General features: G+C 40.5%; 1 protein-coding gene across 1 annotated transcript; it reads right to left on the bottom strand.

The window, feature by feature from the left end:
- Nucleotides 1-2,136: 2,136 nt before the first annotated feature.
- Nucleotides 2,137-3,349, bottom strand: LOC139193342 (putative disease resistance RPP13-like protein 1). The gene is made up of 3 exons (XM_070816335.1): nucleotides 2,942-3,349; nucleotides 2,609-2,683; nucleotides 2,137-2,526 (listed from the first exon to the last, which is right to left on the bottom strand). The coding sequence occupies exons 1-3, from the start codon at nucleotides 3,347-3,349 to the stop codon at nucleotides 2,137-2,139; spliced, it is 873 nt and encodes a 290-aa protein (XP_070672436.1).
- Between the last annotated feature and the right edge of the window lie 11,242 nt (nucleotides 3,350-14,591).

Below are 14,591 nucleotides of genomic sequence, written 5' to 3'. Positions count from 1 at the left end.
TCTTCGTCGGTATGCATCTGATATGTCATGGTGGACTCAAAGAGGTTAAGGTGTTCAATTGGGTCTTCCCTTCCAGTATAGAGTTATAAACCAAGCTTTTGTTTTGTCTTTACTTGAATGGGGTATCGAGGATCCTCCTTATGAGAGGGCAAGGCCTGGATTGGTTCCAGTCAGGTATCTCGACCTAACGTTCGGCCTTCAACTTGTTTACTTCCTCAAGGAGCTGTAGGACAAAGGGGTCCTTAGTGGAGTCATATACCACTGGTATTTTCTTTCGTAAGTCTCCATCGCCTCTTGGAAGTAGGAAAGTTTGAGCAAAGGCATGTGATTTGTCCTTAGACTCGCCGTACTGACTTCTAGGGCGAGTCTGTCGGAATACCTTAGAGTTCTATGTACCTTCATGTTCCTCTGGGACCTGTCGTTCCTGCCCTAGATTGACAGCTAACCTGGGTCGTGAGAGGGGACTGAGTCTTTCAGGAACCCTTGGGTCATTGATCTTCAAGCATATGTGGAGGGGATTCTCTCGACGTTGCTTTAGGAAGTCTCGGCAGTCACGATAAACGGCTTTCGATCCTTCCAACCCTTCTGCAATGAGGTGTCTTCCTCCATTTCTCCTGCTTTGGGTCGAAGCAGCTGGGTTGAGAGATGTCTCATGTTGATCAATGTTTTGATGATTAGCTCGCTCTTCATCAGGGATACCCATGTCGAAGGAATGTGACCCTTCGTGTTGGAGGGCACCCAGATGATGGTTGATGTCCACAGGGGCAACGAGCTCGTATGTTTGAGTACACCTAGTTTCATGGAGCATCTCAAAGAGCTTCTCATACTGCTCCTGGAGGACCTCATTCTTCATTACTATCTTGTTGTTCTGAGCTTCTAGCTCATCGACTTTAGCTTGAAGAGCAACCCTCTTTCCTTCCTTCTTTCGTTGTTTCACACTAGGTGCAAGATGTGTGTCATTCTGTGTGTTGTGGCTTCCTTCGCTCCCCATGTTGGAGAGGGATGCCTAGTCAAAAGAGAGTGTACGAATGGTGGAAACCAGCTTGACAAAGCTAAAGAGAGTGGGAATGAGTGTCGTTTCCACATACGGCGCCAAATATTGATGCATAAAATCAGCAAGGACTTTGGTACAACAGAAAGTGTTAAGTTTGTGACCTTCGCTAGATTGCTCCGGTCACTAGTGTGGATAAGTATGTAAATGGATAGGGACAGGGAAGCAAACACAAGATGTACGTGGTTCACCCAAATTGGCTACGTCCACGGAGTAGAGGAGTTCTCATTAATTGTGAAGGGTTTACACAAGTACATAGGTTGAAGCTCTTCTTTAGTGAGTACTAGTGAATGATTTAGTACAAATGACATTAGGAAATATTGTGAGAGAATGATCTATATTTATAGAAGAGAGTTTCTAGTTTCATTCTGACATTGACACGTGTCGTGTTGTGATTGGCTTCTGATGTTGACATGTGTCGCGCTATGATTGGCTTCTGATGTCGACACGTGTCGCGCTGTGATTGGCCTCCTAGTTAGAGGGAAACTCTTCTGGGTCCTTGACGGTATAACGTTGACCGATGCTCAGTAGTTTCGAGATTGGTCAAGTATGGTTCAAACAGTATATACAAAGCCTTTCTAATTTGAGGCCTCGCATAGCTTCGACTGTAGGCAGGTACATGAGATTCTCGCATCTCTCAATATGGAGCTCAGTAAGAGAAGTAAGATTACATAACCACTCTGGAAGAACCTTCAACTGATCGAACTGGTGTATATACAACTGTTTCAAAGAAGTGAAGTGTTGAATTTGTTGAGGCAGAGACTTGAGCTTACCCCACCCTGATATCCTTAATGCTTCGATTTGTGATGATGGAACCTTGGAATCAGGTCCACTATGTAGATCCGTTGAACTAATCACCAATTTCCGGATGGACTTCAGTTCAGATACTGAAATGGATGTAATATTATTGCAACTTCTTACTTCCAGATTCTCAAGAGAGGTACATTTTTCTAGCAGACTTGGTAGGCTTGATAATTCATGGCACATGCTTATCTCTAACTGACGGATGGATGGAAAATTAACTGGAACGTTTCTTAGTTGCGGACACTCCATGAGATCCAGCCCCTCAAGGCAAGGAAATGCCATTACACCGGGGCTTCTTTCCATTCAGTCAGATTCGGGGCCGCACAAATACTTAATGTCTTCAATGCTGGAAACAAAGCCCCTGTCTCTCCAGTACTTCTCGTATCTTCTACAGAACCATCAGCATTGTTTCCGTAAAATTCAGCTCCCAAACCTTTAAGATGAATCATCTTATCAAACTCAAGATGCATAAGATTAGGTAGATGACCAAGCATGGTGACTTCTTCACATATGTCAAACTGAAGCAATCGAATCTTTTTCAAGTTGTAGAGTTGCTTCCACAATGAAAATTTAGGACCCATGAAATTACGAATCCCCAAAATTTCCAGCCGAGGTTGTGGTTGGAGGCCTTCTAGTACACCATACTCCTCATTCGTTTTGCTTAGCCTCGTCTGCTCACCCCACACAAGTGTTAACTTCCTTATCTTCTTCTTCCCAACTAGATTTGCCTTCTTCGCTTCGTCTCCATCTCACATTTTCCAAATCATAAATAGTAAGTTCACCCTTCAATTGATTTAGCCCACCCAATTCCTCAATTCCATAACCCATCTGATGACCGACAATAAAAAAAGACATTGTTCGAAGATTAGTCAATTGTCCAACCCGAACACGAGGTTCACCATACCAACCAAAATTAGCATGTCTCTTTTCTGGGACATGACCAAAATAAATGTGTCTCAAGTTGACTAGGTCTCCCTTTTCCTTCAGAAACACCTTAAGCCTTCTACAGTACTCCACTCTTAAAGTCTGCAGGTTATGGAGCTTGCCAATCGATTTGGGGAGTTATTTGATTTCAGTTCTCGAGACGTTCAAATACCTCAGCTGTTTCAGCTGGCCTATTGAATTTGGTAATCCCTCGATACCAGCTTTATATAGATTCAAGACATTTAGGGCTTTAAACCTTGGTAACTTGTCAGTGAGGGCACTAGGAACTTCACCATTCGAAAACAATGAGCGCAATTTCCTAACATTTACTTGTGAAATAATTTCCACTTCGGATGTATGTGCAACATGTCGAAGCCTTCGACTTCGAGTGCCAGCTCTCTCTTCAGAATCCCATGTGAAGCTCTCAGACTTTGATATAAGTTGAGCAAGTTCATGCACAAGAACATGCATCTTGCATTTGGCAACGCTACCAAAGTCATCCTCCGTAACACCTTGAAATAAGGACCTTTCCAACAGAATATTGAAATATTTGTTTCCTACATCCTCCATCTATATATATCTAACTTTGGAAAATATGGGAAACAATCATTGTGTCATCTAAAGTTGAATCAAGTTATCTCTTTCAATTTCATACTCAAACATTGAACAAGAAGAAAAATTTTGTTTCAAAAATGGTGACTTCAAATTATCATAGCTCAACTTCAGAACGGGCATGATTCTATCCCTTCCTTCCGGCAAGTCCCATATTCTACTTTTTAAAATTGACAACCTTTCATCTGCGTTTTTCTTAGAACGCAACACGTCTCCCCAAACCTGTTGATATACTTGGTTAGAGTTCTATTAAATAATCAGCATAAATTTTTAACTCAAAAATATTTTTTTTGCTCCAATAGTTCTCAGTTAAAATTTTAGCCTGAGATTATTAAAAAATGAATTTAGGCTAAATTTTTTTGGTAACGTTTTCAAAATAAAATTTATGTAAATTATGATAATTTATTTTTGTCGACATTTTAACTAAAAAATATTTAGATTCCGAGATAAGTTGAAAATTCACTAAACCTACCCCACGAAATATGTATTTATAGAGTTTTCTTGTTAATTTTGGTTTAAATATATTTTTAAGGGAATTGTTGTTGGCACTCCAAAATTCTCGTTTGGCATCCCAAATTTTCTATATTTTGAAAAAAAAAAATACACTTGTGATGAGTGCAAATTGAGATTTTTGGACTTCTAATAACAATTCCCTTTTTTAATTGTTTTAGTCGTTGGATTTAATTTTGGGCCGTTAGATTTATTTTTTTTTTTTTACTGTTAGATTTGATCATATTCGATTTCAGTTGTTGGATTTAATGTATTTATAAATTTAAAATTGCTCAAATTGTAGGTTTTAATCCAAAACTTATTTTAGACTCAACCATTAGAAAATGATTGGATTAGTTTAAAACCTAAATTTTGGGGGGTAACCTTTTAACTCTGCCCTAAATTATGGGTTAAATTTGCCTAAATTTCAAGTTTTAACCCAAAACTTTTTTAAACACGACAATTGGAGAATAATTGAGTTAGTTTAAAACCTAAATTTTGTTGTGGTCTATTTTATCTGACAGAGAGACTAGGGCCGGCAGCAGAGAAAGAGAGAAGAGAGATGTGTGTTTGTAGAATTGTAGGGGAATGTGTGTGTTGTTATCCCTCCTACATTGTGCCTTTATTTATAGTAGTAAAGGTAGAGAAGATATTTCTTCTCCTCCAAGTAATACAAGTTGTAATAGGAAAGGATAACTAGAATCAATGCTTATCTAGGATTTACACAATCATACTTAAACTAGGAATGTTTACAACACTCCCCCTTGAGTGTGTAAATACTCAAGGTAGATTCAGCATCATGCAGAAGTTGAGGAAGTCGACTCGTTGGCACTAATTCCAAGGAACAACGCTTATTCTCAATAAGGTAGGAACTTGCATAAGTAGTAAGTCTCACTAAAAAACCCTAAGGCTATGGCAAAAACCCGAGTAGGGACAAAATCCATAGTCTAAGGAAAAATGCGTGAGAAATGCAAAGTCAAAATAAACGTCTACAGGACGTCATCAGGGATATGACCAGCCCAAGGTGGGTGCCTCGTTAAAACCTAGTTAGGTAGCAAAAACCCAGTGGGAAAAATGCTCCTAATCGTAGGGAAAAAGAGTACATTAAGATCAAGCAAGTATCCAGAAGATACTCCCCCTGAGTTTGACATAATTCCAAAGAGAAATAGCAAAGTTACAACTCAGAAAGTTTACGCATACCAATTCCATGAACAAGCTTCTGAAACGTCGCCTTCGGTAGTGATTTGGTGAAGAGGTCGGCCAGATTGTCTTGTGATCGGATTTGCGTGACTTCAATCTTCTGATGCTCTTGTTGTTGATGTGTAAAGAAGAACTTCGGCGCAATATGCTTGGTGTTGTCTCCTTTGATGTAACCCTTCTTGAGCTGTTCGATGCAAGCTGCGTTGTCTTTAAAAATCGTCGTCGGGGCATTAACGGCAGGATGAAGATCACAGGAGCTTCGAATATGGCCCACTACTGCTCTCAACCAAAAGCATTCCCGAGTTGCTTCATGTAAGGCGAGAATTTCAGCATGGTTAGACGAAGTGGCAACTAAGGTCTGTTTAATTGACCTCCAAGATATTGCGGTGCCTCCAACGGTAAAGACATAACCCGTTTGAGAACACGCCTTGTGCGGATCAGATAAGTATCCAGCGTCGGCATAACCAACAAGGCGAGAATCAACCCGATGAGCATAGGGTGCGGCATCACTCGAGGATTCATAGGGATAGAATAAGCCCAAATCCGTAGTACCCTTAAGGTAACGGAAGATGTCTTTCACGCCAGTCCAGTGTCTGCGTGTTAGTGCATTGCTGTATCTTGCCAAAAGATTAACAGCGAAGGAGATGTCGGGTCTAGTGCATTGAGCTAAGTACAATAAAGCGCCTATCGCACTTAGATAAGGAACTTCAGGCTCCAAAATCTCTTCATCATCCTCATTCGGACGGAAGGGATCTCGTTTTGCATCTAGCGTACGAACGACCATAGGAGTACTCGAAGACTTCGCTTTATCCTCATTAAAACGGCGCAACACCTTCTGGGTGTAGTTCGATTGATGTACTAAGATTCCATCCGAACAATGCTCTATCTCGAGACCGAGACAGTATCGAGTCTTACCTAGATCTTTCATCTCAAATTCCGACTTCAGGTGCGAAGCAGTTCTCGCGAGCTCTTCAGGAGTTCCGATGAGATTCATGTCATCGACATATACTGCAACAATCGCAAATCCGGAATGTGACTTCTTAATGAACACACAAGGGCATAGTTCGTTATTCACATATCCCTGACTAGTCAAATACTCACTCAAACGGTTATACCACATTCTTCCGGATTGTTTCTAACCGTATAATGAACGCCTCAGCCGAATTGAGAGCGTGTTCCGGGGTTTGGAAATATTTGAACCAATCAATGTAAGTCCTTCGGGAACTTTCATATAAATTTCCGTATCAAGATCCCCATAGAGATACGCGGTTACTACGTCCATCAGCTGCATATCCAATTTTTCGGAAACTACCAAACTGATAAGGTATCGAAAAGTAATCACATCCATAACGGGTGAGTAAGTTTCGTCATAGTCAATCCCGGGGCGTTGTGAGAAACCTTGTGCTACAAGATGAGCTTTGTAACGCACAATTTTGTTCTTCTCATTACACTTCCGAACGAAAACCCACTTGAAGGCAACGGGCTTCACATGTGGAGGAGTAGGAACTACAGGTCCAAACACCTTACGTTTCGCAAGTGAATCAAGTTCAACTTGGATTGCTTGTTTCCAGTTTGACCAATCAGCTCTACGTCGACATTCATCAACGGAACGCGGTTCAATGTCATCGCTCAACATGATCTCAGTAGCTACTGCAAATGCTAATGCATCGTCGACAATCATCTCATTTCTACACCACACATCATCTAAGCTAGCATAATAGACCAAAATCTCATGATTCTCGGGAGGATGATTCGTCTCTTCAAGGACGCTTCCATAATCTAGAATTTCCTCATGAGTTGGGTAAAATGAGTAAGCGATAGTCGGATTCATGGTAGGCTCTTCAGGACCTTGTGCCGTGGTTTTCCTCTTCCGGGGGTGTGAATCCTTTGAACCAAGGGGTCTACCACGCTTTTGTGTAGGGGCAGATGATTGGCTAGCCGCTAATGTACGTGGATCACCAGAATTGGCGTCCCGGGCTTCCAGGAGGGTAGTCCGTCGTACATTTGGTACATCCATCTTTGCAGGTGTATTCGCAGCTGGAATATATGATCTTGTCACGCGCGCTAGATCGGTGAAAGCATCTGGCATGCTCTGAGCTATGCTCTGGAGATCTAATATGCAATGCACTTCAGCTTCAGACTGAGCGGTGCGGGGATCTAAATGAGACAAAGTGGGAGTCGTCCACGATAATTCGCGTCGTTCATTAGGAATGTTGACGTTCTTATCTCCCCCTAATGACGGGAAGATTGTCTCATAGAAGTGACAATCCGCGAAACGAGCGGTAAACAGATCGCCTGTCAAAGGTTCTAAGTAACGAATAATCGAAGGAGAATCATATCCGACATAGATTCCCATCCTTCGCTGAGGCCCCATTTTTGTACGTAAGGGCGACGAGATCGGCACATAGACCGCACAACCAAAAACGCGCAGATGCGATATGTCGGGTTCGCATCCGGTGACCAACTGGAGGGCACTAAATGGTTGTGTCGCAACAGGCCTCAGGCGGACCAACTTTGCTGCGTGCAATATTGCATGGCCCCAAGCAGCGATCGGGAGCTTGGTACGTATGACCAACGATCGAGCAATCATTTGTAAACGCTTAATGAAAGCCTCTGCCAGGCCGTTCTGGGTGTGAACATGGGGTACAGGATGTTCAACTTCAACCCCAACCGACATGCAATAGTCATCAAAAGTTTTAGATGTGAATTCTCCAGCATTATCCAATCGAATAGATTTGATCGGATAATCAGGGTGGTGAGCCCTGAGCTTGATAACCTGAGCCAACAGTTTGGAGAATGCAGCGTTCCTTGTGGACAACAAGCACACGTGTGACCAACGTGTAGAAGCGTCAACCAAAACCATAAAATATCTAAATGGTCCGCAGGGAGGTTGAATCGGTCCACAAATGTCCCCCTGAATCCGTTGTAGAAAAATGGGAGGATTCGAACGAATCTTGTCATAAGAAGGCTTAGTAATAAGCTTTCCCATAGAACATGTTTGACATGCAATTTCATGGATCGAACCTAAGCTTCGGGTTAGTGGATGCCCGTGTGAAGTTTTGAGGATACGGCGCATCGCTATTCGTCCAGGATGTCCCAAACGATCATGCCAAAGTGTAATTTCGTGCGCGGTCCCTGTGGTAGGGCCGGCCACATAGTGGCATTCTATGGGGCGTATGGTCGTAGTATACAGACCACTCGGGTTACGCTCCATCTTCTCTAGAATACGCTTCTGGCCATATTCGTAGGAAGTTACGCACAGAAATTCAACTCCGTTTTCTACGTGGGTTTCAGCGTGGTAATTGTTATCTCTAATGTCCTTGAAACTTAGTAACGTTCTTCCGGAACGTGGAGAATAGAGTGCCTCAGCAATGGTCAAGATTGTACCATTGGACAACATTATACGTGCCTTACCGTATCCTTCGATCAGGTTGGATGGGCCTGAGAGGGTTGTCAGAGGTGCATTCTTAGGTACGAAGTTAGTGAAATAGATGCGTTCACGCAAAACAGTATGCGTGGTTGCACTATCTACCAGACAACTAACTTTCCCACTAGTCATACCTAGAATGAAAAATTAATTTGAATCGATCACATGCATAAAAGTTTATAAAAACAAGTATCAATTCAAAATAATTTCATTTATTCAAGGATTAAAAACTTAATATCCAAAATAAATCGCCAACTAATAATCCAAAACATAAAGGAAAATTGTTCAAAATCAACCAAAAAAAACAAGGTGGGGTTCGGCCACTAGGTGGAATTCGGCCCCAATTGTCTTATTTCAACTGAAAAATAAGTCTATGTCTAAGATTCTAATCTTCCATAGGAGTGGTATCCTCCTGAAAGTCAGAAACCTCCATCTTTGTAGTATCTGGTTCGTCCACTTGCAGGAAGTTTGATTCAAACTTCGTACGACGAGAATGATATGCATCCACAACCTTCTTGGGAGCACGGCAAATACGGGACCAATGGTCCTTGGAACCATAACGATAGCACATATCGTCATTCATTGTGGCAAGTGCTTTGCCTTTATTCTTGAAGTTCGGGGCCTTGGGAGCGAGGTTTGGGCGCTTCTGGGCTTTGTTTCCTCCCTTGGATGGGCCTTGGCTCTGTTGACCTTGGTGGGATGGCTTCTGGCCGCCCTTACCACTCCTCTTTTGGCGTTTTGGGTGCTGATTAGTGTTATAATGTGCTTCAAGCACAGCAGTAGCCCCAGTAGGTCGATCTTGATGATTCTTCATCAATAGCTGGTTCTGCTTTTCAGCAAGAAGTAAAACAGAGATCAAATCCGAGAACTTAGTGAACTTCTGAGCTCTATATTGTTGATGCAGGACAATATTAGAAGCAGAGAAGGTCGAGTAGGTCTTCTCCAGGAGATCCTCTTCAGTCAAAGTTTCATTGCAAAACTTGAGAAGTGATCGGATTCGACAAACTTCAGAATTATATTCATTCACAGACTTAAAGTCTTAGAAGCGCAAGTGCTGCCAGTCGTGTCTTGCTTCAGGCAAGAATATGTCCTTTTGGTGATCGAAACGATCAGCCAAAGCGACCCATAATGCACGTGGATCCTCCTCAGCAAGGTACTCAGTTTGCAGAGCGTCATGGATATGTCTTCGGATGAAGATCATAGCAGTGGCTTTTTCAGCTTCGCCAACAGGTTTATCTGTTGCTTCTTCAATAGCAGGACGCAAGTTCTTTGCAGTGAGGTGGAGCTTCACATCTTGAACCCACTTGAGGTAGTTCCTTCCAGAAACCTCCAAAGCGGTGAAGTCGAGTTTGTTCAAATTCGACATGTTCCTATCACAAAGTAGATGGACAAGATGTGGTTAGTGTAATGGAGAAAAATCAATCCATGCACATAGGAGTAGAACATACAGGTTCTAATAGACATGTATTGGTTTAATTTTGCATGAAAAACTTCGGGTTTTCATGGGTGATATATTTAAGTGAAAACTTCGGGTTTTCAAACAAGGCATGTTTAGAAGAAACTTCGGGTTTCAAAGTAATTATGAACTTCAGGTTCATATATTCCTGCAGGCAAACACAAATATATATGCAAACAAATATGCAAAGAATATATGCAGAAATATTGTATAATGATAAGTGAATTAATTTATTTTTGGTCTTCGGGGCCAAATTAAAGTGTGGGTGAAAATATAAAACCCATATTATTTAAAAAAAAATATTAAATAATAACATCTCGGGGCCTAAAAATATAGGGCGAGTACCCCCGGGTGTAGGCTACAGGCCCACGGGGTGAAAAGGGAATGGGCTGCTGTGTGCAGCCCTAAAAAAAAAATTCTCTTTTTTTTTTTTTTTTTTTCGCGGGCGGGCCACTTCAGGTTGGTCCAAAGAAACAAAAAAATTATTTTTTTTCGGTCTGGGCCGCTGCAGGCGAGCCCAGGAAATAGACAAAAAAGTTTGTTTTCTTTACGGGCTGGGCCGCTGCAAGCGAGCCCAACAAAAAAATTGTTTTTTTTTTCTTGTGTTACACGGGTCGAGTGACAGAGCCTGAGTAGGGCTCGGGAAAGAGGTCCAAAGAAATCCCAGCCGTGCTGGGTGTGCGATGCCAAAGAAGAAAGCCGGAGTTCGTGGACGGCGCCATGGCAGGCGGTGTGTCCAGGGTCGAGCAAGCCATGGTTCGTCGAAGAACCAGGTGTTTGTCGACGAAGAAGAGATCTCGACGTCGATGGAAGAAAAAAACCGAATGAATTCAATTGAATTCGAGTGAAGACCCATGAAATTCTTCTGGAATTTCTAGAAATCGTTGGTGAAAACGATGGGTGGTGTCCAATTTTGCACGACTGCAGGTCGTGTGGTGTCGGAAAATCGACGGCGAGGACCTGGGCTTCAGGCCGTAGGTCGGGACAAGGTGCTTCAAACGCACCGTTTCGGTTCAAGGCTTGTGGCCTGGGTTCTCGGTTTGGGTTGGGCCATCGCAGGCTGCGGGCCTGGTGGCTTGCGGCCTTGCAAAGGCACGGGTTCGACTAGAACCCTAATTCCCAATCGCAAAAAAATATTTTTCTTTTTCAATTCAAATATAATTATATACATGTAAAATTCAATGAATCATATATTTACGTTGATGCATATGCAAATAATAGTTTCAATGTGTGTACATATGTAAGATTCAATTCATGACAAATATCAAATTCACATAATTGTAGCAATTTTGATTATGAAGCATACACAATTTATGTAGAATCTAAAATACATTAAACGTAAAGTTGGGTCATGCATCATGGTGAATGTTCATGCTATCAGGGCTTGCAAAATATCGAGTTAAAAGCCGTTGTTTGGAAAGAATCTAATTGCGTGATGATATGGATGAACTGGTTTGATGCAGAAAAAAAATCTCCAACGTCAGATTCCTAAGCGCAGCGGTAGGAGCGTGCTGATAACGTGTTGTGGTCTATTTTATTTGACAGAGAGACTAGGGCCGGCGGCAGAGAAAGAGAGAAGAGAGATGTGTGTTTGTAGAATTGTAGGGGAATGTGTGTGTTGTTATCCCTCCTACATTGTGCCTTTATTTATAGTAGTAAAGGTAGAGAAGATATTTCTTCTCCTCCAAGTAATACAAGTTGTAATAGGAAAGGATAACTAGAATCAATGTTTATCTAGGATTTATACAATCATACTTAAACTAGGAATGTTTACAACAAATTTTAGATTTTAACCCAAATATTGGAGATGGTCTTAGTCCTTTGACTTTATTTTAATTTTTGAATTACCCTTTCCCTATAGTATTGCCTGCCTGCAAAGATTTTTCGTTACTTACGTTGGCAAAGAATGAAGTATATTATAAACATGACTGGTTTCTAGTGAAGTTTGTATTTGGTTTTTAGTATGTTATCTTTCTTGGTGAACATAATTAACTTTTTGTAAGCATATGTAGTTTTCTGTTTCTTGTATTTGGGTTTCCATTGTGTTGTTTTATTTAATATATGATTCTTCACTTTTCTAATTTACTTTATTTCTACTGTAGGGGTTTGATCCTTGTCGCTTGACAAGTAGGCTTGTTGTACATCGTCTTTAGTTTACTTATATTTGATGTAAGTTTGGCGTGCCTTTTTTCAAAGAAAAACTAATTAAAAGTTTTTAAAAAAATTAGTTTTAATAAATAAATATGTAATGAATAGTATTAGAAAAAAAATAAAAATATAATTTTTCATTAAAAGTAAACAATACCGAAAATGTTTCGTTAAAACTCCTATTTTTTATCCTAAAGTATTTTCACACCTGATTTCTCCGAGAAATATAATTAGTTTGAGGCCCACTATAATGTGTACTCTGCCGAGCTTTTTGTCTTCATTTTGATCGATCAACTTTATTTTTTATGTGTTAGGTTTGTTGAGATGTGTGTTACTTTTTTTTACGAGAGTTTTAACAAAACACTTATAGTATTATTTATTTTTAACGAAAAATCATATTTTTACCTTTAACTAGCACTATTCATTATATCTTTAAAAATGACTTTTTGTTAAAAGAGAAGTTTTTTTAAATTTTTCGTTAGTTTTCCTTTTTTTTTAATTCCTAGTGTTATGTTTGGGTTTGAATATATAGTATTAACAGTTTTTTGCACAATCTTGTAGTATTTGAATTAAGCATAAATTGTTATTTTCATTAGAACTAAGCACAAATTGGCATTTGAATTAAGCATAAACTCCAACAACGAAAAAAAATAAATTCAAACGATAAAAAACTCATATTTAGGTCCTAAAATCTAATTAAAAGTTACTGCAGAAAAAGAAAAGAAAATAAGTGAGAAAATAAACATAATATGGATCCTCACCTCTGCCATTAATGGTAGACCTGCACACTTCTTAGCAATCTCTTTTCCAATTTCCTCCAGACGAGGATCTATAAGAGCACTACGATCTGGAAATGCTCTGTCCTTCATTATGCACCAACATTCATCTTCCGATAGAAATCCCAATTTACAATGAGGTGGTGTTGCTGTAATTTCTGCAACTTCGGCGCTACGGGTAGTGACAATTATTGTGCTTCCTCGTGCACAATTGATGAGCGATAAGCATTGCATCAAAATGTTTCATTCCAAAGGATCTTCATCCCAAGCATCGTCGAGTAGAAGAAGACATCTCTGATTTGTCAACGCTTCTCCAAGTCTATAATGCAATGCATCGTGACTTCTTAACGCAGGGCTGGGACTGCTAACCCCTTCTAATATACGACTCAAAATAAACTTGACGTCAAATGTATCGGAGACATACACCCATATTTTCTCATCAGAGTGTGTAGCTATCTCATGACAGTCATTAAACACTTCTTGGGCCACGGTTGTTTTTCCCAAGCCTGACATTCCTACAATGGCCATAACCGAAAGATATTCTCGATTGATATCGGAGCTAGTCAATGTTGCAACTATATTTGACACAGCCTCAGCTCTTCCAACGATGATTCCCGCACCGATCAATGAGTTGGTATCTCTGACCCGTCTCATTCTTTGGTGGGTTGCATACACATTTCTGGCAACTAGTTCGATAACAGGTGCCCGACTCTTGAGATCGACCAGCGACGCGTTGATCTTCTTAATTTTATGTGTCGTTTTAAGACGAAATGCAAGCGGATTCGAGAGTGAAAAGAAATTGAGTACCTTTTTCTTGATACGGTCTTTAATTTCTAGTTGATGCCGGACAACTTCGTAGTTGATTTCATCCAAGACATCGTCAACGTCATTGGCTACGTCGTTAAGTTCCTCCGCCCACTCTGCCCCTGCCGGACCCACTGATTCCTTAGCAGCAGCATCAAGTACGACAATTTGAATCTGGGATAATGTTTCATGCAGGATGCGTAGTGGTTTCCGAAGCCCCCGAGCAAGTGTCAGTGGTTCAGTGGTAAGTGAAGCCGCCTTCGCAAGTGAACTCAGCAGAAAAACTGTCCAGAAATACGCCCTTCATTGTTGTTCCGTCAGTACACAAACAAAGAGCTAGCAGATTTCTCTGGTAATTAAAAGGTGGTAAAATGGCAGGACAAATAGCATGCACAGAGAGCTGTAGCTTTGAAACATTTGCAATGGCGGGGTGCATTAAGTCAATGTTCAGATCATATCCATATAATATAATTATTGCATTTAAACGTTCCAGATCACATCATCATATAATACAATTATTGCACTTAATTTCTTAGGTAGGAAGGTCCCTTGCAGTTGTAAGCAATTAGATCTGGTGACCTTAAAAAATGGCTAGGTCAACGAAGGACTATGTGGTAAAAATGGAATAGAAGTGATATAGATTAAGTCATAGGCTCATAGTTGGTTGTCTAATAGTTGATTTCTTCGACATATATGAATTAGTTAACGTTCTTTCAAATAAATGATTTTTTCAGTTAACTATATATTCGCAAGACAATAGAATAACGATTCAAATTATGGCGTTTTTACAATCAAATAATTTGTCGTCACGTAAAAAGAAATGACTAAACATGTAAAAAGCAAGCATTATTTTTTATTAGTCAATTGAAATGCACTCACTTGTGCCAATATGCATATTTC

The sequence above is a fragment of the Malus domestica genome, chromosome 17 (assembly GCF_042453785.1).
Source record: "Malus domestica chromosome 17, GDT2T_hap1".
Classification (NCBI taxonomy): domain Eukaryota; kingdom Viridiplantae; phylum Streptophyta; class Magnoliopsida; order Rosales; family Rosaceae; genus Malus; species Malus domestica.
This window is presented reverse-complemented; position numbering and strand designations above follow the sequence as displayed.